Genomic DNA, 25,337 nt, shown 5'->3' on the forward strand with positions numbered 1-25,337 from the left:
TGGTTCCTCTGTCCTGTGGCTGTAGGGGATAACTTCCTCCCTCCAGATTACCCCCGGGACGATGGGGAGGTTCTCACTGACCTTCATTCATTCTCCGAAACTTGTCCTTGGCCATGTAGCCCAGCACCAGACAGCATCCTCTCTTCTGGAGGCCCAGCTCTGGAAGAGAAGCACAGGTGGGTGAGTTGGGAATGGGAACAGGTCAGGCATTAGGAGATGCCCCTCTGCGGGGGCCTGTGGAGCTTGTTGCTCTTATAAACAGAGGTACTTTTTTGTTTAGCCAACATTTATATGGAACTTATTAGGTTGCGGGCATAATTTTAAGCCAGCAATTATTCATTTTGATTTTTCATAACAACCCTGTTTCCCCATTTTCTATTATCCCCATTTACAGATATATGAAGTTAGTGGCATTGGATGAAAGAGCTAGCAGGTGGTAAAGCAAGAGCTTTGAACCTAGGCAGTCTGGCTCTGAGTCCATGCTCATAACCATAACTCTGGGTTTTTGAGGCCCTTTGTATCTCAGGCTTGGGGACTATGCTCAGATCAACTTGGGACTGTGGCCAGACCTGCCAGGGATGATGCAAAATCTACCCAGTGGTGTCTAGGATGAAACAGTGCAAGCAGACACAGTGGGTGACTCAGGAGGATGAAGAAGTGATCGTGTGAGTTTAGGGCAGTGAGGTGACAGAGAAGTTAAGGTATAGGCAGAAGAACTCTTTCTACCTTTTAGAGAGGATGCATTTCTGGTGTTAGAGATTCCTGTGCCTTCCCATATCAAGGCCCAATTTAGCACCATCATCAAGCACTTATGAAGTGTAGACTTAGAGCACAGGGGTCGAGATAGCTGAGAGAGACAGACTCCACAGGGCTCTGACCCAGTTGGAAAAACAAGATGGAATAACAATTCCAGGTAGCAGATGCAAGAGACAATTTTTTAAATTTGTGCAGTATTTTGTAAATAGTGTCCATTGTGTGTGTGAGCATTAAATTGGAGTCCATCTGCCTTACAAGAAGGCAAGCTTTCCTCTCTGGTATTTGTGCTTTTATCCTGATTTGTCTTAAGCACTTTATGGGTTCTGAAGCAATGGCCCACTCATTTTTTTGACCCCCTCTACCCCCAAACAACCCCCTGAGGTGGGCAGGTGGGCCACTGCAACTGATATTACGCAGACGGGAACACTGAGGTTCAACCATGTTAAATGACTTCCCATGATTGTATTAGACCTCCACCCCACCTTGTAGCATACAAGTCATACAAATGTGACAGCTGCCACAAACTTGGTAAATAGATAAGGAATTTGGTTTCTAGAAGAGGGAATGTGATTGCAGCTCTACCCGGCCCTTGCCAGGATTTCTGGGCTCCTGCCTGCTCCTTCCTTTGGTTTCTCAGAGAAAGAGGGTCCCAATGAGTGATGCATCACAGCCCCTTCTCCCACAACACTGAGTGTCTCCCTGAACCCAGCCAGTCAGTGTCCAGGCTCGAGAGGTTAGACAGAGCGGGTCATTCCTCTTTCTCCTTCTCCATCCACCATCTGCAGCCCAGGTCCACCCGCTAAGCATAGCAGGATGAAAGGGAGTGCAGGGCCCATGAGACACAGATAAGTCAAGCTCAGGGGCTCCTGCCCTAGAGAAAAACAAAGCATGGCAGGAGGTGGCAGAACGCCATGGCCCAGGGAGGTCGCAGGCTTTGATCTCCTGATTCTTTAAAGGGGTTTATTGACTATCAGTAAAGAGCAGAGAAGCAGATCTGAGGGCACCGTTTCCAAAGGCACTCACTTCTCTTCCTTCCCCTCCACACTGGCGTCTGAAGGCTCAGCCAAACCGCCCTCACTTCAAACGGCCTTACATCTTAGGCGCCCAAATTGAGGATGTTAAGTTCCCTCATTCAAGGCCTTGGCCCTTTCTTCAGGGGCTCCTGCTCTGTCGCGGGCCTCATGGATCAAAGCCCCTTTGATGTTTACTTACTATATTTGTGGATTCTTTCTGACAACCACCTTCAAGAGGCAGGAATGCAGCCTGCCAGGAGGGGGCCAGCGGAAGTACAAGCTGCGAGGAGGTGCTGAGCCCCCTGGAACAATAGCCTCTTGAGGGAGACTGTATTGAAACCTCAACACGCTGACGACAGGCAGAGTTAACCAGCCCATTATAACTGCACACACATTGTTCATCATTAGAATGATACAATTGCTGATGATTCCCATTATATTTTTGCCATTGACTTCTTATGCCCATCTAAAGCACATCAGCAATGGCTCCTAATAAGAAAAGGAGTTTGGGCTCCTGGACTAAGCCCCAACTCAATCCAGGAGCCTGGGAGGGAGGCAGGGGAGCGCTGAGTAGGAAGGGCAGAAGATGCTGGACGGATTTAGGCCAATGCTCCAGCTGGTCTACTGGACTGTCACTGAACGCTCAGTCAAATGGAAAGGCGAACAATTCTTCTACAGATTTAAAGAGTGTGAGCAATCTGTTGAATCTGGATTATCTCAGTTGGGTAGAGAACTCAATCTCTCCTATGCCACATACTAGGACACCCCCCAGGGCAACTGCTTGAGGAGAGGCTGTGTGGACAAGCGGTTATGATATAATAACTAAGAGTCTCACTGACTATGTTTGATTTTTACAAATGAGCAGGAAAAGAAGTTTTAAAAAACCTGATTAATAAAAGAAACTGAGAATGAGGCAATTTCTCAATGTATTTGGCTCATTTAATTTGACACGTGTGGGTTAGTCTTAATTATTTAGGCTGCTACATTACAAGGCGCTAATAAGCACACTGCAGAAATTTATTAAGTGCGAGGGCTCTCTGAGACTTTGTAGAGAAGTGGGGAGAAGCTACTGGGATCTTTGCAAGAACGAGCAGGTTGGAGGATGAGTGAAGTGAGAATTAGTTGTCCATATATGAAAATCTGGGATGTCCTTTGGAGAGATTTGCAGAGGTAAATTAGAAGTCATTTGGTTCACATGAGGAAGTGTGCCAGCAGGGAGTGAAGTGGGGGAAGGGAGGAGAGGCTGGAAACCCAAGTGGAGAGGTGAATATTGTCCAAGGTACTAACAATAGAGAGAACCAGGAGGAAGCTGGAGGCAATTGCTTTGGCTTGGGGAGACTCCACCAAGCCAAACTAGGTTATTAGGAGAGAGATGATAGAACATGACAGAAAGAACAGGAATCTCTCTTTTTGAGGTAGACCAGCCACCATCAGACTGTCACCTTCCTTGTCCCATAGCATGGAGATGAATGGGAGAGTCAGATCACAGATGCCCATTTTGGAACTGTAAGATGATGGGGTCTTTTCCAAGTAGGCTTTGGGGGTGCTGTCTTTGGCTTTATCAGTGGCAGAACCACCCAGATACTCTAAAAGTGGCTATGGAAAAGTAATTACCATGAAAGGAGTTGGTCCTGGCTTAAAAGGACAAAGAAGTCCACAGTCACCTGCAGATGGGGTAGTGGAGGGCACTGTCCCAGGAACAAGGAAGGTTTAGGAATACTGCCTGTGCAAGGAAACATGGATTGGAGCAGGGCATGTTTCTTAGGGAGAAGAGAGGGTTGCGCCCTTGGGAAGTCCTGGTCTCTGGCCTCTAAGCAACAGAAGTGTTAGGACTGTGCCTTCTCCTGCTCTGAGCCCGTAGGACCAAGCACAGTGCTTGACACATGGCACTTGCTCAGGAAAAGTCTGCTGACTTAATGAAAGGGCTGGTTACAAAATAAGGGGCAGCGAAGTGTTCCCTTTGACTCAGGTCAGAATGGAAATAAGTGGGCTTCCCTGTAATACAATGTTTTTAGGTTAGTGGAGGTTGGTTGTAGAGTGAATGAAACTTGTAGCTTAAAGAAAGAGAAGCCTAGAGAACATAGTGGGATTTCCTCCTGGGAGGAATAAAAGGGGATGGCTTTTTAAATGGGATGGGTTTTCTTCCATTTCAGAAGGTGCAGATGGGATGTTTTCTAGCCTTAGAATTTCTTCATTCTTACTAGTAATGTAGTGATACAGTGGTATTATTTCATATTTGTGGGATACTTTTTTTTTTTTTTTTTTTTTTTTTTTTGAGACGGAGTCTCGCTCTGTCGCCCAGGCTGGAGTGCAGTGGCCGGGTCTCAGCTCACTGCAAGCTCCGCCTCCCGGGTTCACGCCATTCTCCTGCCTCAGCCTCCGGAGTAGCTGGGACTACAGGCGCCCGCCACCTCGCCCGGCTAGTTTTTTGTATTTTTAGTAGAGACGGGGTTTCACCATGTTAGCCAGGATGGTCTCGATCTCCTGACCTTGTGATCCGCCCGTCTCGGCCTCCCAAAGTGCTGGGATTACAGGCTTGAGCCACCGCGCCCGGCCGGGATACTTATTTTTTAATGATGCTGTCATATTCCCGTTCTTTTTAGATGCTCACAGTAAGTAGTTCTGTGACATAGGCAAGTCAGAAATTATTTTCTCCATTTTGGTTTCACAAATTGAGGCTCAGAAGTAAAGTGACAGTTTAAGGCCAATGCACTAGTAGCAATAGTGCCCATGCTGGAACCCACGGCTGATTTCTGGCTTGGTTCTTAGGGTAAAGTACAGGGTCACAGGGCTGCAGATGCTGCAAATCAAGACAAACCAGAGACTAGAGCACAGATCAGTGGTGTGGGCTGGGATGGTGCTATGGGTGGAATTCCTCACTCTCCTAATAACCTAGTTCTGCGTTCCCCTCCTGCACCAAATTCATACATCGAAGTCCTAATCCCAGTCCCTCAGAGTGTGCCCTTATTTGGAGACAGGAACTTTGTAGAGGTGATCATGTTATAATGAGGTCATTAGGATGGACCTTTATCCTATGACTGATGTCCTTATGAAGAGGAAAATCTAGGGATAGGCACATATACAGGGACACGCCATATAAACTTGAAGACAGCCATCTGCAAGCCAAAGAGGGTGCCTGGGACAGATCCTTCCCTCCCAGCCCTCAGAAGGAACCAACTCTACTGACTTTGGACCTCTAGGCTCCAGAACTGTGGGACAATACATTTCTGTTGTTTAAGCCCCACAGCTGGTGGTGCTTTGTAACAGCAGCCCTAGCAAATGAATACAGACAGGACAGGGTGGAGTGGGTCTTCTCTGAGGCCTCGCAATTTCCACTGGCCATGGTTCTCTGGAACCCACCCCCTAGGGCACAAAGCTGCCTTCGGGGAGCAGCATCACACCCTGCTAAGGAGACCCCAGGTGACTGGGGAGCGGCTACCAGGGTGGGTGAGATCTGATGGGGGTGGCGGCTTCAAGAGGCAGGAAAGAGGGAAGGTGGGGAGAGAAGGCTGGTTACGTGTCTCACGCCCGGCACCCAGTGGCAAGCTGGAGTGCCATTAGTGTTCCTGCTTCCAGGGTGAGGACCGTGTTGGCCAGGACAGCAGTTGCTGGTTGCCCGGTTGCTCTGTTCAGACACTAATGTACCCTCAAGTAACTGCAGATGGAGCCAGTGACAACGGACAGGCACCAGCCTCTGCTACCGCACCATTTCTGAGGCCATCAAGTGCATCTGGATGGCTGCTTGTGGGAGGCCTTCCTGTCCTGTCCCCAACTTGCCCAGTCATAATAGTTCAGGTGTGCTTGCTAAAGACTAACCTCTTCCCACCTAAGGCTAGTAGACTTGAGCACATCCCGGGAAGCCTATCAAACAAGAAACAGAGTATTATTGGCAGGCAGTTTGGTGTGGCTGCAGCAGAAGGAAAAAGATGAGGCAGGAGATCTAGCCAGGGACCAGATCCTGGAGCAGCCAATGAGCCTCACCCAGGAGTTTGTGCTCTCTCTTAAAGGAGGTGGGGAGCCACGCAGAATGCTAGGCAGGGGAAAGACGGGTGAGACTTGCATTTCATAAAGATCCCTTCAGCACTGGTGCAGATGATGGATGGGAGGAGATGAGCTCAGAGAAGGGAGGCTGGCTGGGAGACTGCTGCCATATTCCAGGTGGGAGATGGTGGGCTTGCCTCTCCTGCTTCTTCCTGCTCTCTGAAGATGGCCAGAGATCAGAAAGCAAGGGAAGAACCCTCAGTTTTATCCTGGCATTCATCCCTGCCATGCTGACACAGAGAGCAGGGGAGGGGCTGAGAAAATAGCTCCCATTCCCCAGACAGTGCCTGAGATCATCTGGAGGAGACACCAGCTGGGCTTGGTTGGACTCACAGCGAGGCCACATGGGGCAGGGGAGGCTTCAGAACTAACAGAGCTGGCTGGAGCTGTGCTGCAGCACTTACCAGTGAGCAACTCTCAGGCTTCTCTGAGCTTTAGTTTCCTCACCTATAAAACATTGATTCTAATAGTAAGACCCTCCTCACATGATTCATGTGAAAAGCAAATGAGCTGACACATGGGCAGAAGTGCCCAGAATGAAGTACCTAATAAGGGTGAGTTCAATAAGTAGAAACAAAATGCCAAAGTGTGGTTTAGAGATCATCAAATTCTACCCCCCTCCTTTTTTCCTTTTTTGGATATGAAAGTGGAGATGCAGAGAGGTGGAGTGAGTTCTCCACGGAGACATAATGAACTATTAGGTGGCATACTTCCCAGGTTAGCATGTAGCTACCAGTGACATAGACTGGAAACGTGAGGCCAGTCAGGAAGACCAGCCACATGGGAGACGCCAAGGGACCAGAGGGCTTGGGAATGGAGAGGAAATGATGAATCAGAGACATTCCAGGAAGAGACAGTGGTGCTAAGTGACAGAGTGGGTGAAGCAGAGGAAGAGGGCAAGGATGACCCCAGTGTCTTTTGTTGGACATATTGGACAAAGAGTGATGTCTGTATCAGAGTAGGGTGATGACAAAGGAAGGCTATTAAGTCACAGGTGATAATGGTACATTTCTGGACTTCCTGTGTTCGAGGTGACAAGGTTCTAAAGTGAAGAGGACTTGGATGATCATGTGAGAAGGAGTTCCAGGCTAAAGAAATATTTTTAACCATCTGCATTGACCTCAGAGGGTAAACATTTTGTTGGGGGAAACAGCAGTTGGATCCCATGGGTAGACTCTGCTACAAGCATTAATCCTGCCCCTCTGGAACCAGGACATATTAATGTGACTGGTATAAAGTTCAAAGCACAGACACTCACAAAGAGGCCACTAAGTGCTAGGCACTATGTGCAAGAGAAAAAAACAGTAGGCAAACTTTCTAGCCCAAAGATACTATAATCCAGTTGGCTATACAAGACATATACTTGTGAAAAGGTAACTAAAAGTCAGAGACAGGTAATAGTTTGGTAAAGAAAGTCTTGAGGCAGCACACAAGTTATTTCTGCATGAATGGCAATTCTTACTGCAGGAGTCCCAGCGAGGAAAAGAGAGCTTCAGGCTGTGGGAGGCCCTTGCAAAAGGCCTTGAAGGCTGGAGATTGTCCCTAGTTTCGTCTTTGTTTTGGGTGTCTACCAGTGGTCTCTCTCATTGGTTATTGTCTATCAACAGCCATCAGTAGCCATTCTGCCCAGCAGTGCCATGCTGATTGCAGAATCCTGGGGTCTCCTGTTTGGAAAGTTTTCACTTTGACTGTGATAACTGCTTTCTGCATCGGTTCTGCCTACTCCTATTTTCAGCATAATTACTCACATCCCAGGCAATAATGATGCCCATGTATCATGCAAAGATCATAATTTTCTGATCAACCTCTATCATAAAGAGGCCTGAAGAGTGGAGGAGCAAAGATATATTAATCCTGACTAGTGCCTGGCCCTGGACCTCCAGGACAAGTGATAAATGTTTAATAGCCCAATAATACCTGTTTTATAATTTTTGGATCTCATTGCTTGCTAATTCTAAGTTTATTAAATAACTATAAACTTTACGTTGTTGTAAAGACATAATTGTTACTTCATTGCTTATTTCATATGAGTTAATTATACTAGAACCAAGTTTTTCCCCATTCATATTAAGTATCAATTAGTTGTTTTAAACTATTGATTTGTATTTAATTAACTATGCTATTACATACCAATTAAATTCATATAAGAGGAATCTGAAACAGCTGTGGTCTTAAATTAAGTTTTTGAAATAATGAGTTCTATAACATTTCATGTCAAGTTATTGTCAGTTAGGAAGAGATGACAGTCATTTGTGATAATTCCAAAAAGTTGTTGTGACCCACCAGCCCCTCTCACTAGCTCCCGCAGGTAGCAAGTTTCCCTCACACACCTGCTGATCACATGCCGATCAGCACCTTACAGCTTGGTAGGCAGTGGAAGTGCTTAACACTGTAACACTGGGGTAACCCTTTGCCAGCCCTGCCTTCTCCAGCCTGCTCCAGCCATGCCATTATTTGGCTGGCACAGCTCCATCCCCCATGCGGCCAAGGTAGGCATTATTAGCAACTCCTCACCACCAGCTGTGGGTAGAATGATCAGTGCTGTTATGTCTCAGATCCCGTGTGCCTGCAGGAAATCTACATGCCTGTGTGGTCATCTATCCTTTGGCTTCTTCAAATCTCTGCTTACTGGCTTAAGTCTGTACATCTCAGGTGGGAAAAAAGATGGCAGACATTTGCTGAGCCACAATGGGCATTAACTTTTCTCATCTTATTTCACCCTCACAACACCTTTATGATCACAGATGTTATTCTCCTTGTTATTTTGCAAGAAACTGACATTTTAGAGGAGTGAGGAGTTTGTCCTGAGTCCCACAGCTGGTGAGTGGTGAGGCTTGCCATACACCTGCCTCTATGTTGGTGCTTGTTGGTGCATCATGCCATGCTCTGTCTCCATTCTCTGTGAGATTTGACTCCTAACTAATTTGGAGTCTCAGCCCTTTGGGCTGGGTTTTCAACACCTTGCCTAGCTCTTGTCATCTTTCTCTCCTTGGAGGGCTGGGTTCCTCCCCTACCCTCAGACACTGCCTGGGATCTTTCTCCCAACTGATGAATGGCCTGGAATTCCAACACAGCCATCAGCTTTCTCTGGGGCACTTGGCCATCAACATGGGACCCAAGGTTGGCAGAGTTCACCCCACTCCTCCGTACACCGAAAGTGGGACACTGGTTACTCCCTTTGGAGGCTGGGTGCAGCCCAGCCTTGCCCCTCTCCCTTGGCCAGCATCACCAAGGGTCTGCCCACCTGGGACCAAGTTCATGTAGTTGACCATCACAATGAAAGCTCCCATGTTCTGATTGTTATGCTTCATTAGTCTCTGGGCTAAGCACTTTACATGCCTTACCTTCTTTATTCCTCATCAAAACTCTATAAGGTAAGTGCTGTTATTATTCCTATTTGACAGAAAGGAAACTGAGGATCCAAAAGGTTACATAACTTCCCCAAGGTCACATAGCTAGTAAGTGCTGAGGTTAGTAAAGCTAATCATGAATGAGATTCTTTGGACTTCCAGTATAATCCCTTTGTGAGAGGGGTGGAGGGTGAGGGATGTTAAATAATGTTGGTTAAATAATTTTATGGCAAACAGTTTTATCCCATGTACAAGGATGCCTCAGCCCGTTTCTGACTTAAGGTGTCTAATCCCAGTGAGTTACTTGCTAGGTGGGGGAACAGACAAACAGGATCGTGAAGGCCATTCTTGTCCTCCAGTCTGTCTTCCACTCACCCTGTGAGGAACAGGAGCTGCCAAAAGCCACATGCCTGAGGGCTGTTAGACTTTTCCTAAGAGCAAGTTGGAAGTGGTGACTAGTGTTTGAATGGGGCCAGATGCTTGACAGCTGTGTGTCCTACCCCTGGGGAGGCTCAGCCTGGTCCATTCAGTCCGTCATAGCTGGGAGGCCACGCAGGGAAAGGCATCTGTGTTTTCCTTATTTCTAGAAGGACCAAGAGTTCCCGAAAGACCAAGACTGAAGGCAAAAAGGAGGCAGGCAAAGTCCCGGCCTGCCTCCAAGTATTCCCTTCCCCAGCCCCTACAGTTCTTTTGAAGCCAAGATTTTGCAAAGCCAGAGACCCAATAAGAGGTTATACATACAAGATTGATTTGTGAAATTAGTCTTTGCACAGATTGGCGGATGTATGGATTATTAGCTTTGCTGTATAGGTGAGGCTCAGGGAAGTCAAGCAATTTTCCTAAAGTCACACAACTGGGAAATGGAGGACCCAGGATTAGAACCCTTTGGTGCCAGAGCCCAGGCCTGCTGTGCCCTTCTTCCAGGATGCAGTCCCAATGTCATGCATACAGCCCAGCTGACCAGCAGAGACCCCAGTGGGAAGAGGGGAACCCCCAGCAGTGCTGCTGATGGAGTCACGGCATCACTGTCAGGTGGTCAGGAGCACTGAGAAGCCCTGTGGGCATGAGGCCCCTGGAGAACTCATTTCTCAGGGACTGGAGAGGCAGGGAGGTGGGGTGAAGTGGGGAAGCGTGGAGAGTGCCTGCCTACTTGGTGTGCGGGCAGCAGGGGTGGGGCTGCTGTTTAGTGATGGGCTTACAAACCTTCTTGTCACCTATTTATGGCCCACATAAAACTCTGAACACAGAGGATTAATTGAGAGGGTCCCAGAAGGGCCACACGCTGACTTTAAATAATTGATCACTGGAGTCAGGCAGGAAGGTCCAGCCCTTGCCCTCAGGCCCCTCACATGCTGCTGAATGAGTAGGGGTCGGGGGAGATGTCTGCTCTCATTTGGCACAAGGGAAGAGGGCAGAGAGAGAACAAAATGTCCTGCGAGTAGGGAGTGCAGGGTTTTTAGGGGTGGAGAGGGTGGGCTAAGGTCCAGTGGGCTGCGAATGCCCCCTCCACATTCTGGGTGGAAAAGCAGCACGGGAGAGAGGCCAGCGGACAGCACGTCCTTGCCCCCAGCCAAGACACAGTCACAGCTGCCTGGTTCACAGTCCAGTGGGCATGCCTTGCCTCGCGGGGTGGGTCCTGTTCATCTAGGAATGCTGCGCACCTTCACTGGGGTGGAAGGAGGGAGGGCTGTCCAGCTCTCCCTGCTGTTTCTCCTCTCCCACACGTTTCCGCAGAGAGGACTGTCCTCTAGGGCACTGTAACTTGGGCCACCTTGGGAGCTGAGGCCAGTGAGAAGCAGAGGACGAGGAACTGGTGCCATCTCCCCAACAGCAGAGCCAAGCCCAGGCAGCTACCCGCTTCCGCCACCCACTCCAGCCCACACAGCAAGGAGGGAAAGTAGGTGGTGGGGTTAGGAGAGGACCCAGAGGAAAAGGCGGGGAACCCCGCTGTCCTCCCATTACTGAAATCCTCCTTGAGCCTTACACACCCCATTACGACGCTGTATCTTATAATTAAATTGAATCTGCCAGTTACCTCTCAGCACGGCAGCAATTCAAGCTCATTGGAGGCTTTCTATGTTTATTTTCATTTATTTATTTATATAGTAATTATTTATCTAGCTATCCAGATAGCTGGATGGAGGCCCTAGCCCAGTGTTTCTTTTGTCTTCAAAAACAAGAAAGCTCAAATGCAGTCTCTCCCACTTCAGGTCAAGACAGGAGAGGAATAACAGAGACCACAGGGTGGCAGTGGATCCACGGGGGGACCTCTTGCTGGGGGGATATGGCTGGGACAGGGTTAAGGTCAAGATTGCAGGGGAAGCTTTGTCTGCCTGCCAGGCGTGGCCTGGATCCTGCTCCTGATTCTACCCATTCTGTTCTTGTCAAAGATACTTTATGGAAACTCCACACATTCCAGAAATCTCCATGGAAGCCCCTTACAGGCCCCAGACCAGAAGCCTCATTCTGAGGGACTAGAACATGGGTTGCAGAATGTGGAAACCAGGTTAACTGAGTATTATCGGCAACTAACACACCTGCAGATCTTTGCAGTTGGAGAAGCAAGTACATGTTCTTCTTTAACCCTGAACATTCATGGAGGACACTGAGGATCAGAGAGGTGCCACAACCTCCCTTGCTCAAAATCACCCCGCTGCTAATGGCAGGGCTGGGATTTGACCACAACGCTTGGGGTAAAACCAAACTCCCCCACCTCCGTCAGAGCCCCAGATCCAAGCTGGTGGCCCAGCAACAAAAATCAAAGCTCCTTTCTTCTCTTTAATGATAACCTTTCCGCAGTGAGGGGCAAAGGAGAGCATGATGGCTTTGAGCACGGAATCAACCTCAAACAGATCCAGGGGAGTGATTCGGAGCCACCAGCCATCACTCAATAAGAACATGAAAGTTTATTTACCACGAGGCCAGCCCAGTGGGAGGCAGATTGCTAATAGGCATGCCACAGACTGCACAGACCCTGCACGTCAATAGCTGAGCCCCAGAGAGCTGACTGCTTTTGGGGTTATCCGACCTAGCAGGCCCACCAGAGCAAAGGATGAGGGTGGCTGGGATAGTGTGTGCTTACATGTGTGCATGCATTTGGAGAATGGGAAGGAATTCCAGACTTGAGATGGCTTCTTAGACTTAAATCTCCCTTGAAGAGAAAATGCTGTTTATGCACCACTTCCACCCTTGCCTACATACTCCTGCCAACCCATTCATTTGGTTATTCATGAGCTGCTTAATACTTCTTGGAATAGGAAGGAATGGTACCAGAAAATACCTGGGTCCACACTGGCAATTCCTGGGTCTATTCAGGAACAATCATGCTTACAAGGTTTTCGGTGCACATGGGAGGTGGAGATCCGTGTGCCTCTGGGACCTATTTACCCAGATGAACCACTGGGGTTCTTGACTCAGGCTCTGTCAGTCCACAGGGGGTGGTCACGGCAATGTGGAGGAGGCCGGTGGCCCAGGGCCTGAGCTACAGGAGAATTTATACCTCTTGTTCATCTGGAGAAAGTTCTCTGGACAGAGGACACAGTGAGGGAGCCTGGTTTAAAAGAAAGGGGCTTAAGCTAAGAAGCCCAGGGAGTAGGAAGTTCTATGCTACTCTGGCTTAAAGCTTTGGACAGTTGGGGCAGGTTCTCTCTTGGCTCCTGAGGCCAAGAGAAGCCAGCCTAGGAAGGTTGGACCATTGATCCCACAGCCCTGGGGCCTTCTCACACAGTAGTGTGGGCATCACAACCACCTCTTAGCTCTTGATCACAGATGTCCACCTTCAGTCTCCTCAATGTGTACAATGGAGAGGTCTTGGGCTGCAATGAGGACTGGAGATAATACTGGGAGGTAAGGGTAAAGAGAGGTGTGTTCCTAAACCCTGTCTAAATGTATGGAACCAAGGCTGGACACGTCATAAGCCCCTATAAATGGTACTTAGTTAGAAATATAATATATTATTAGAAAGTACAGGGGTATGCTAAAAGTCCAGAAAATAATAAGATACTCTAAGATTAGCCTGAGAATTCCAGTTCTGTAGCTTGAATAGAGACTGCTATGCTGTTGGAGTTAATACCCATAGCAGCTCAGGGAACAGCTTTGTTCAGCTCTCAGAGAAAGGGGCTGCCTGGTGGCTGTCCTACTGGGGCTGCTGTTCCTTCTATCGGGGATTCTCACACCCCTCTCAATCATCACATTTCATTCACAGTTCAAGAGCCCCCAAGAAACTCCTCTGTGTGTGGCCTTCTCTACCCCTACCATTGCAGATGGGCATCCCGTCCTCTGGGCACACCCCAACTGCCTTATTCATACCTCTTCATTCATTCATACCTTTGCTATGAGACTGCCTTATAGATGCAACCATGGTTTTGTATTTTTGCTCCACCCCTCCCAGACTGTGAGGTGGGAACCATCTCTATTAATCTCTAGAACCTGGCACAGGGCCTGGCACATCGTAGGCACTCAGTGCACATGTATATGTGACGAGTGACTCCACAGACAGGGATGATCTACTCTAATTCAACAGATTAATATTTGATTTGGCACTGTGTGCCCCTTCAAAATTCTGGGGGCCAAGGTGAGGGCTGAGGTCTGAGATCTTCTCTGCTGGTTTGAGAATGGGACTCTGAGCAGGGCTCCAGCCTTGCTCCTTCCTCCTACCTTCATTTGTCCTTCCTTTTACAGAACTATAAGTCAGCCTCAAGTATGGGTCAGCTTTATGTAGTTAACCTTCCAGTCATTCAGGTTTTTATCTTTGAGTTTATGCTAATGTCATTCATTCATTCTCATTCATTCGTTCAAGGATAGCTCACTCTGTGTCAGTTCTGGCTGTTATGAATATTGTGATGAACAAGATAGACAAGAATTTTTGCCTTCCTGAGCTTCCATTTTAGACAGCCTCTATTTAGGTCCTTTCCCTTACATGTAATTTAGTTGTAGGAAGTTTCCTGTGGGCTTGGGCAAATTATTAAACATCCCTGGACCTCAGCATCCCCAAAATGCTCTCACCAAACCCTATCTCAAGCTGGCAGTGTGCCACCCACCACAGCTTGGCCTTGCATGGCTGGTGCTTGGTACCTCTAGTTGGTTTGAATGTGGGTGCACACGCATGTACGAGTTCATTAATTTGCTTCCTTTCTTCTCGGGCACTTAGATTTTTGATGCACACTGAGAGGGTCCTTTTTGATCAGCTGAGGAGCAAGGGATTCCTGAGCCACAGATGAAGCTCTCCCTACTGGAATGCAAAAGGAAGGACAAGAGATGGGCCTTTACTGAGATGCTGCTACGTGCTGGGCACTTTACACACACGGAGTTCTGCCATTTAGTCCACACTGTAACTGGGCAGGGAGTTGTTGCTTCCTGTACTTCTCATATGAGAAGACTGAGGCTCAGAGAGGCTCAAGGGCTCCCATAACTGAGGACCTGTGCCTTTGCTGCTGATGGCCACTCAACCTCTGGGCGGGGGTGGGGGGAAGGGCATTGGGGCTCAGTCCACGTGGAAGGAAGAGAGAAATAGAATGTCACAGAGCCCTCTTTCAATAAAGGGCTCAGCAAAATGTTTGTCTTGGCAGTGTTTCATATCGACCCAGTATGTGGCACATGTATTAAGTATGCAGTTTGGTGGTCTTTAAAGGATGAACATTTTCTCTAGGATCAATAAGCTGAGTGAGTTTGGGTCTGAATTCATCAAAATGTCACCTGAAACAAATTTAGTATCAGGACTTCTGCACTCAGGTCAGGTCGATGGGAGGGGGCAGGGACAAAACCCAAGGAATACCAGGTCTCTGGGAAAAGGTCCAGGGCGCCTGTTGGACAAATTTGGGTGTGATAACTCAGAGTGGGGAGGGGGCCCTGCTGGCAACCAGCATCCTAGAAACTAACCGCTGGCCTGGCACAGTGGCTTATGCTTGTAATCCCAGCACTTTGGAAGGCCGAGGCAGGTGGATCACCTGAGGTCAGGAGATTGAGACCAGCCTGGCCAATGTGGCGAAACCCCATCTCTACTAAAAAAAAAAAAAAAAAAAAAAAAAAAAAAATTAGCCAGGCGTGGTGGCAGGTGCTTGTAACCCCAGTTATTTGGGAGGCTGAGGCAGAAGAATAGCTTGAACGCGGGAAGCGGAGCTTGCAGTGAGCTGAGACTGTGCCACTGCACTCCAGCCTAGGCAACAGAGCAAGACTCTGTCTCAATTAAAAAAAAAAAAAATAAAGAAGAAACTAACTGTCCTGCCTCTGGTCTAGATGTCATCCTTACCTTCAGAGAGAATAGCTGAGTGAGAGGCTGTGTGATGACCGCCCAGTTCTAGATTCATTGAACAAAAAGGGTCTTTGAGGTTAATCAGTGCCGTTCTCACACCCAGTGCTAAAGGATTCCCTTGTTAGCACCTTGGAGAAGTAGTCACATGGGTTTCCCTTGGATCATTCTAAAGACAGGGAGCTCATTACTTTGGAAGCTGTGCTTTTCATTTTTGGAGAGTTTAAATAATTTTAGAGTTCTTCTATGTTGAGTTTAAATATTCCCTACAGCCTTGCAACTTTGCCTCATTAGTCCCAAATCTGCACCGTGAGGCAACACAGAATGAGACTAATCCCTCTTCCACTCAACTACTGAGAAGTTTAACAGACAATCTTTTCTTTTCCGAAATAAACAACCCTGAGGCTGTTTGGGTCCTGGGACGCTTGCAGCCCAGGAAATGCTCCCTCCCTCTCCCCTTAGACTCTGGCTTCATTCCCTGGTCCTTCCTCAGCATCTCACAGAGAAAGAGGAGGGCAAAATGGTAATTCATTGGAAGAGAGCGTTCGTTCACATACTAGGAAAGAAAAGGGATGATCGTGGGCTTGGCGTGAACTTCCACATGAGCGCGACTCGGCGCCTACCTGCTAATAGGAGCGGGAGTGTGTATTGTGCACACAGGTGGGGACGGGGTGAGAACTTGGGGTGTGGCATGTCCCTGTGGGTGGGCACATTGTGAACAGTAAGTATCATGAATGTGTGACAGCATGTGGAGCACGTGGGTGAGCGCATATGCGTATACACATGCTGCCTGCTTAGGTCCTGGGGGAGGGACTCAGAATCCGCCTCACACCATGGACAGTTCTGGCAATGGGTATGGCAAACTATTCCTGACCAACAGGCTTCCGGACTTCTGACTCAGCACCAGTCCTGCTCCTTCTGTCTCAATGACTGTCCCCTGTCCCTGGAGATGTAAGAGTTCCAGGCTCTCCTATCACACCTAGTCTGGACTTACTGATTCCAAGGTGAAAATGAGCCACCACGTATTGGCCATCTATGAGCAAGTATCTTCCCTGCAAAACGCTTTTCACACACTCTCTCACTTAGCCTCATCATGCCTAGAGAAAGGACTTTCTGTGACTTATGAAGACAACGAGGACCGGCAAGGCGAGACAACTGTCTGAGGCCACACAGCAACAGAACGAGACTGGATCAAACCCAAAGCCCATGCTCTGTCTGTGTGCTGCCTCCAAGAAGCCATGGCCAAGAAAGCCACGCACCAGAGCTCACCAATGTCGCAGAGAGGCCCTCCCTTCCTGCCAGCCATCGACGGTCCGCCGAATGGGTCGTCTGAAACAGATGACGGTGGTGCGGGCCCCAGGGAGTTCCACCAAGAGCCTTAGGATTTATCACGTGGGAGGGCAGTTAGCTCCCAAACGCAGGTGAGTATAAAATCCAGTTTCTTAAATTGCATCCAGGGCCAGGGGGTGCGAGCTGCTCTGTCAGTTATGACTTCCTTGGGTACCTGAGAGTGCAGCTCCTCATTTCCTAAATCCTCCTGCTTGTTGTCTGAGCTTTTATCGCTCTGATTTACTTATTAGATTTCTACTAAGTCTCTTCTGTGCATAGTGCTCAGTGTCCCCGGGAACCACCCTCTAATTTAACGAATAACTTCTCTCAGGAACAAACGGGGCCCAGGTTCATGCAGGAAGCCAGTGGAAGAGGAGAACTGGGGAGACAGAAGAGGGGCAGAAAAAACAGGGCGGGGTACAAAGGAGGCAAATGCACCTGTGGCCCTAGAGTGGGGAGCCCTGAGGGGGATGGCATTTGTATCTGGAGTTGTACCTGGATCTGGACAATGCTTCCAGGTTACCACTGCTGGTAAGCAATGTGCCCAAACACCCTCTCTGGTCTCATGACCCCCTGTCTCTCTCCACCTCTGTGTGATGTTTTTCTGTTCACCTGTCTGTCTCCTTGAATTGTGAGGTCCTTAAAAGAGGGAGCCAAGTCATATTTTTTTATTTTTATTTTTTTTGAGGCAGAGTCTTGCTCTGTCCAGGCTGGAGTACAGTGGTGCGATCTTGGCTCACCGCAATCCCCGCCTTCCGGGTTCATGCCATTCTCCTTCCTCAGTCTCCCGAGTAGCTGGGACTACACGCCACCATGCCCGGCTAATTTTTACTAATTTTTTGTAGAGATGGGGTTTCACTGTGTTAGCCAGGATGGTTTCAATCTCCTGACCTTGTGATCCACCGCCTCTGCCTCCCAAAGTGCTGGGATTACAGACATGAGTCACTGAGCCCGGCCCCAAGTCATCTTTTAACACTTGGCACTTGTCACTGTGTCTGGTCCACAGTAGGAATTTGACACATACTTGCTGGAGGGGCCAGTTATGGGGCACAGCTGAAAGCATAAAGATGCACTGGATGGCACTGCAGCCTCCAGAGGACCCGCAGTTGGGGAGACAGGGTGTGTACACAAAGGATAGCCAAAGACACCATGGCTGGGCTGGCCAGGGAGGTCTTTGTGGAGGAGGGTGGACTAGACCGGGCCACCTGTAGTGCTGGGGACTGGTCAGCCAGAGAGCAGGAGAACATTCTAGGAGGAGGAATGGCTTGAGCCAAGGGTTCAGGTAGCGATGGGCAAGGGTGGCCCTGAGTGGAGGGCAGGACCTGTGCAGGGAAGTCTAGAAAGGTCAGTGGAGGTATACTGTGGAGGGATTTGAGCACAGAGGGTGGAGCCTGGAATTTCTTCTCCTGTGTTGGAGCCTCTTGTTCGCCCTGGCTCAGCCCTGTGTGCTGTCAGGCACATTTGTTCACTGCCCTCCTGCAGGAGGGGGCCTGGCACAGTTTCTGTGCACCCTGGACAAGCAGGGCCACATGTGGTCCAGGACTGCTCTGCCCTGTCTTCCCCTCTGATTCAGGAAGGAAGAACTTGCCCTGGACTCTGTCTGTCTAAAATAACCTCCCTCCCCAGCCCCACCTGGCCCTACCTGTTCTAGGAGTTTCTAGTTTTTTTTTTTTTTTCTTCTTCCTTGACGTTACAGTCTCCGGGTTGCACTTAAACCTCAATGGCATCCCCTTTCAGTCTTTGCATGTGCTTCATAAATAAATGACTCTTTTGTGCAGATCCACTGCCTATGGTGAAGTAGGTGCTCACATAAATGCCAGGTCCTAGCTCTGGAAAGGGTTAGACAGCCCTTCTCAAACCATGCCTGCAATGCCAGTTTAAAGAACATGGAGGCGGGACAGCAGCCATGGGAATGAAGAGTGGCAGATAAAATCAGCGCCCCAGAAGCTCTGGGGCCTCCCCTCATTGCTTAGAATTTCAAATATAATTTTGCTATAGTTTGGGGGTTTAGAGCTGGTCACATTATATTCTTTTTTTTTTTTTTTTTTTTTTTTTTTTTTTTTTTTTGAGACAGAGTCTCAGTCTGTTGCCCAGGCTGGAGTGCAGTTGTGCAATCTTAGCTCACTGCAACCTCTACCTCCCGGGTTCAAGCGATTTTCCCGCTTCAGGCTCCCGAGTAGCTGGGGTTACAGGCACCCGCCATCATGCCTGGCTAATTTTTGTATTTTTGTAGAGACAGGGTTTCACCACGTTGACCAGGCTGGCCTTGAACTCCTGACCTCAGGTGATCTGCCCTCCTCAGCCTCCCAAAGTGCTGGGATTACAGGCATGAGCCACCACGCCCAGCCTGTATTCAATTTTAAAACTTGCATTTATTTTTAAAATTGAAGCTAAAAGTTGTAGATCTATTTATGGTATACAAGATGACGTTTTGATAAAAGCATACATTGTGGAATGAATAGATCAGTGAATTAACATATCCATTACCTCACATACATATCATTTTTTTTGTGCATGGTGAGAACATTTAAAACCTATTCTCTGAGCAATTTCCAATTATACAATCCATTGTTATTAACTATAATCACCATGTCCTGCAATAGACAGGAGTCTCCTCTTAAACCAGGGTTATGTCTCAGAACCAGAGTAGGAGGCAAAGCACCTCACACGAGAGCCTCTGCTGTCCTGACGCGGCAGGGAAGTGAATGACAGGGACAAGGGGAAGGTGCTGGAAAGGGGCCAGCTATGAACTGAGCACAGGTAACAGACCACACCCGGCCTCCTGGATCCCTGCTTACACAAGGGCGTGTATTCATTGTTCCATTCCACAGATGGGAATGGAACAATGAATACAGAGAGTCCTGGAGCTTAAGCAGCTTGCCCAAGGTCACACGGCTATGTGACAGAAGGGCTGGAACCTAGATCCTCCCACCCCAAAGCCAGGCTCCTCCCTGTGATCTGGCCCTGGTTTTGCCTGTGTGATTCCTCTGGCCTTACTGGGTGATATTGAGCCAATCGTGGAGCCTCTTTGGGCTTCTGTCTTCTCATCTCTCAAGCGAGGGGTGTACTCTCAACTGAGCGTCCTCTGCACAGCCTGTCCTCCCACTCAGGCCAGACCAGGACCGACTCCTGCCACTGTGCATTGCAAGGATGCACTGCTTGCTAGTGGGCCTGAGATTCACCAGCGGCAACACAGTGGTGCCTTCACCAGCCTTGCTGAGCTCTGGTTTGTGTTTCTGCCTTGGTGTTTGGTATCAGAACGCATTCCCCTGATGCTGCCGGAAGCAATAATCCAGACACGGTTCGGGGGTTTAGTGGAAATCCTCCGCTATAGTGGAAGAAAATGAAACCCAGTGAAGCAAGGATTTCGGCAGATGTGAAAATCCGCCCATTTACCTTCCCAATCTGAACTGCACGGCAGGGACACCTGAGAAGCAGGCGGATGGGTGACCTGAGCTGCAGGTCAGGTGGGGGAGGGGTGAGAACTGAATTCAGAAGATTGGGGCTTCTGCAGGCCTAAAGCCCCACGAGGATGGGAAGGGAAGGTCACCAAGTATTTGCAAAAACGTTGTAAGATCAGCATTGACCTTAATTGAGTGTTGACTGTTAAAGGTCAGTGCTTCATGCAGCGACATATTTTCCTTTTAAGCTCTTGCAACACTGACGTATTGAAAAAGTACTAAAGAAGTATTATCCTTAATTATCTGACATACTGAAAAAGTATTATGCTGAATTATCTGACTTACTGAAGAAGTATTATCCTTAATTTTGGTTTGAGGGCTTAGATAGCCTAAGTGACTTGCCCAAAGCTACACAGTCAGCAAATGGCAGAGCATAGCAGAGATGCTCATTGCTAACAGAGGGACACTGCTATCTGTTCTTGATACTCAGACCCTCCCATCTCTCCCATCCACACCAGTTACCCACCATCGTGGAAAAATGTGGTTCCGGATGTGGACAGCTGGCTCCCTGGACCCCATACCTCCTGTGTGCTTCTGGAGCCTCCTCCATCTGACACGCCATGCCAGATATAGTCCTGGACCTTCCTGCTATCCTCAGCTCACTGTGGACTCTTTCTGAGCCAAGGGTATTGTGCGGCTACCAGGGAAAATATGCCCCCGCTCTAGGCCTGCCAGCAGCTCTAGAGCAATAAGCCGTCTTTCTAAAATGAGATTTCCTATTTCAGGGACTCTGAAATCTCCAGTTCTGCCAAACCACAGGTCTCCTCCTCAGCTTAGGATAGCTGGGATCATGGCTGAGGTTGAGCTGATCACAGACCATCCCTCACTGAACCAATGATAACACCCTGCCAAGGGCCTCAGCACGAGCACCTGGAGCTTCTCTGTTCATACATTTACATATCGAGTTAGAAATGAATACACGAAGGAGTCTAGCATGAGGAGGACGGGATGCGCTGTGGAGTTAGACGCACTTAGGCTCAAATCCCAGTGTCATCACTTATTAGTTGTGCGACCCCTGGCAAGACATTTAACTCCTCTGTGAGCCTGCTTCCTTCTTTGTAAAATGCAAAGAATCATCCCACCTACCTCAAGGAGCTTCTATGGGGATAAACGAGAACAAGCCCTCAGTACGGTGCCTGGCACACAGCCAGGCTCCCGAAATGGAGGCTCCTGCTGTCACGACCCTGGCCCGGGGAAACGCCTGTCTCCTCCATTTAGAAAGTGACAGCTGACAGCAGGCCCGAGGCAGCCAGGTAGGGAGGCTGCCTGTGTGCAACCCGCTGTGGAGGCTGCTGGTGGCTGCAGGCTTTCAGAAGGCATTACAGGCCATTGTTTTAATCAATACTATATTATTTCCTCCACGGCAACTATCCCCATGTTTATTATGTGTAAATAGGGCTTTTCAATGATGTGAATGTGTTAGCTTAATATAGCTGACATTCAGCGTGCACAATCTGGTGGCTGCCCCTCAGGACTTCCAGGAAAATGAGATGATGCATCCGTCACAAAGCCATCCTCGTGAGTAAAATTTGAGCAGTGGCGGCAGCCAGGGCACCCGACGAATTCTGCATTGTGGGCTGCTTGCTTGAGCAAGGAAAACAGACCATCACCATAGCCTGGGAGCACGGTCCACAGGCAGTGTGGACGGTTGGTGCCCTGGAATTAGGGTGTTGGCGTTCCCATCTCTTTGCTGCCATATCTAGATCCTATACAACTTATTCTAACACTTCTCCAATGTCTGGTCAGCGCCTGTGGATGCGCTCCTCTGAGTGCCCCGGGAACTTGTCAAGGTTTGCCCTCTCTGATGGCAGCTCCTTACTCTCCTGGACTCTAGGATGGGCCCCTTCCTTCCCCATACAAAGCCCCCAGTAGTCTGAAAACTCATTTTGTCCATGCTCCTCAGCTCAGCCCAGGCCTGTGAGTATGATTGAGGCTGGCTGCAGAGGCAGGCAGAGGGGAGCAAAGGTGGCCTTTCTCCATGTCCCACGTGGGCTTAGCTCTCCTCCTCCTGTACCAGGGCACTCAGAATAACACCGCCAATGACACTACCAGCTTCTCTCCAGTGTCTAACCGGACTGAAGCCGAAGCAGGAGGGATGTCGTTTAGAGCTGGGGCAGAGCTTCCCCACTGTGACACCCTTGAAGTGGCAGGCCAGATACCACTACCACACATGGGTCACTGTCAACAGGCCACAACCCCAATAATGGGCACTTAACTCAATAATATCAGATATCAGACAACTGTGACTTCATCCGTTAGCCAGGCTGGAGTGCAATGACGCGATCTCAGCTCACTGCAACCTCTGCCTCCGGGATTCAAGTAATTCTTGTGCCGCGCCTCCCCAGTAGCTGGGATTACAGGCACTCACCACCACGCCCGGCTAAATTTTGTATTTTTAGTAGAGAGGGGTTTTCAACATGTCGGCCAGGCTACTCTCGAATTCCTAACCTCAGGTGATCCGCCCGCCTCAGCCTCCCAAAGTGTTGGAATTACAGGCATGAGCCACTGCGCCCGGCCAGGAATTAACCTTTACCAAGACAGTTTGTGGAATTTTATCAAGAGGCTTCACTCCCAGCCCCTGCTTTCTTAACAGAGTTTGGAAGCAGTGGACTGGATAGGAGAACTGCTTGGAGTTCCACCCTCATGCCAAGTGGCAGAGGCCCTGGGGGATGCGCCTCTGCGGAACGTGGGAACGAAGGGATGCGGTGCCTAGCACTCTATGCCGGTCTGTTTGTCTGTCCTGAAGCCTTGTCACACTCTGGGGGGCCATCTAGCTAAAAGGTACTCCATCAGTGTAAACGACCGTCGCTCTCGTTAAGTTCCGTCTGTGTCTTAAACCTAAGGCACGGAACGTGATTGGAGTTGGGCTTCGGCTTCCCTGAGCTGCCTGAGACAGAGGAGGGAGATGTTTTTCTTGGCAAATAAATATGATATCATAAGCCCTGGCAGGATTCCAGCCTGAGTAATGGCCGTCTGCCTTCCTAATTCCCTCAGCAGCTTGGAACAGGAACATTATTCTTTACTTCCTCTCTTTAAAAACAAACCCTCTATTGGAGAGCATTACTCAGCCACAGGATCCCTCCCCGGACGCGTTCAGATGATGGGAGGCGGGGATGAGCTCAGATTTCGGCGCACATTAGGGAAAACACAGCAAGACATTTGGTCCAGAAAAGGCACCTGAGGACCTTGAATTGGAGAGACCACTCCTCATGTGTCCTTGTTCATGAAGAACATAGAGCTAAAATCAATAAAAATCACATTGTCTAGCGCTGCCATTTCCCTGTTTAAATCATGAAGGAGTAAGTAGGTAACTAGGTAATCCAGCTTGGACTGGATAGTTACATCAAATAGGAAGCTGTCTTGCTGAGAGCCTCTCACTGAACTTGAGCGGGTGAAAGGGTCTCACAGCCTCTCTACTGACGGGAGCACTGCTGCCTCTAAGCACATAACCGTGCCCTCTTTCTGCTTGTCATTAGTTCTTCCTAACAACAGTTAGAGGCATCAGGTATTGTTACTTTCCATTTTATAAACCTCAGGCTCAGTGAGATTAATTAGGTAACTCGTTCAGGACCATAAACTGCACGTAGCAGAAATCAAGAGTTGAACTCGGGTCTTTTGGCTTCAGATTCAATGTTTACAACGGCACATCAAGCTTCATCACTTTCTCTGGCTGTGAGGACTTGGGTGCTGCCTCTTGTCCCTGTTGAAGTAGCGGATACAAGGTGGCACTGTGAAGGCACTGGGTCAGGAGCTGGGGCATGGCTTCGCATCACTTGGGCACGGTTCTGCTGGGGGCTCTTGGTGACCAACCATCCAGATGAGGATAAAACCCGACCCAGCTTGTAGGGAGATCTGGAGGCAGGCATGCCGCAAGGGCCCTAAAAGTACTGGGAGAAGGGCAAGTCACTGTTCGAAGGCTTGGGGTGGTGAATTCAGTCAATGAACATCCATTGAACACCTACTATGGCTAAGCATGGGGGCACAACTGTAAACCAGAGAGAGTCCCTGCCTCAAGGAACTGGGAGTCAGTGGGAGAGATGCATCAACAGACAGTGACGATGCAGTGTGACGGATGCTCTAGTGGAAGAGCCCAGAGCATTGTGGTGTTGTGTAGGGAGAGCCACCCTACAGACATGGCAGTTCTTGGAAAATGTCCACTGGGGGCATGACAGCCAAGCTGAAACCCGATGGACAAATAGGAGACAGGGAGATGAAGACGGGGCTGCAGAGTGTTCCAGGCTGTGGAGGCAGCATGTGCAAAGGCTGGAAGGTCAGAAAGAACACGCTCTGCTCTGGTGATGGCATGTTGGGTCTGGCCTGGAGCAGAGCTGCAGGGGAAGCTGTGAGGCGTGAGGCAGAGAGGTAAGCCAGGAGCAGTTCGCAGACCCTGGCCGGGCAGCTTTCCAATCAGGAGCAGTGGGTCATGAAGCCGTCACATTCCCAAACCCACAGCCCTTCCCTCTCCCCAACCCTGTAGCCTGCAGTCTTCATTGTGCTCTCCACTCCCCCAGCCTTTCACTGTGTGTGGAAGAGGAGCCAGAAATGCACCCAAATCGAAAGAGGAGCAGGCAGCACCAATTCCTGAATTAAAAAAAAAAAAAAAAAAAAAAAAATCTGGTTGCACTTTATCTCGCTGAAGGACTGTAATCTGGGAGATGTTCATTTAACATATTTCTGCCTCTGAATGGCTTTTACTTTTCACTAAATTGAAACCGCAGTACAATATATGTGAATGATTAGGTTGTGTAATACATTCCAGCAAATTTAGATTAGGAATGATTATGACTTAAGTAAAATAGTTGAACACAATTCTCATTGCCATCTATCTTTTCTCTTCTTTTCAGTTTTTGTGGGAGTGAGTGAATGCACGGAATGAATGACTCTAAGGGGAGCTGGGCCCTGATACAGGGAGGGGCAGAGGTCTGTCTTTGGAGGGCTTTAGGAAGAAGGGAGAGGTGGACTGCACGGCTCAGATCTAGGGCTCAGCGGGAGAGCATTGGGCCATGTGGTAGATTGTGGACAAATCCTATATCTGCCGTTTGCTAGCTGTGTGACCTTGGGCTAGTTACTTAAACTCTCTAGTCTTAGTTTCCCATCAGCAAAATGGGATTTATTGTTTCCGGCTCATGGAATCATTGTG

At 48.9% G+C, this 25,337-nt stretch overlaps 1 protein-coding gene across 2 annotated transcripts in view; it reads right to left on the minus strand.

The window, feature by feature from the left end:
- Window positions 1–25,337, minus strand: part of KIRREL3 (kirre like nephrin family adhesion molecule 3) — a 572,492-nt gene that overhangs the window by 134,990 nt on the left and 412,165 nt on the right. For both annotated transcript variants that reach the window (XM_015116085.3, XM_015116084.3), the window contains exon 2: window positions 82–159. In XM_015116085.3, the coding sequence (XP_014971571.3) occupies window positions 82–159 (78 nt within the window). The remainder of the gene's footprint in view (window positions 1–81; window positions 160–25,337) is intronic.

The sequence above is a fragment of the Macaca mulatta genome, chromosome 14 (genome assembly GCF_049350105.2).
Source record: "Macaca mulatta isolate MMU2019108-1 chromosome 14, T2T-MMU8v2.0, whole genome shotgun sequence".
Classification (NCBI taxonomy): domain Eukaryota; kingdom Metazoa; phylum Chordata; class Mammalia; order Primates; family Cercopithecidae; genus Macaca; species Macaca mulatta.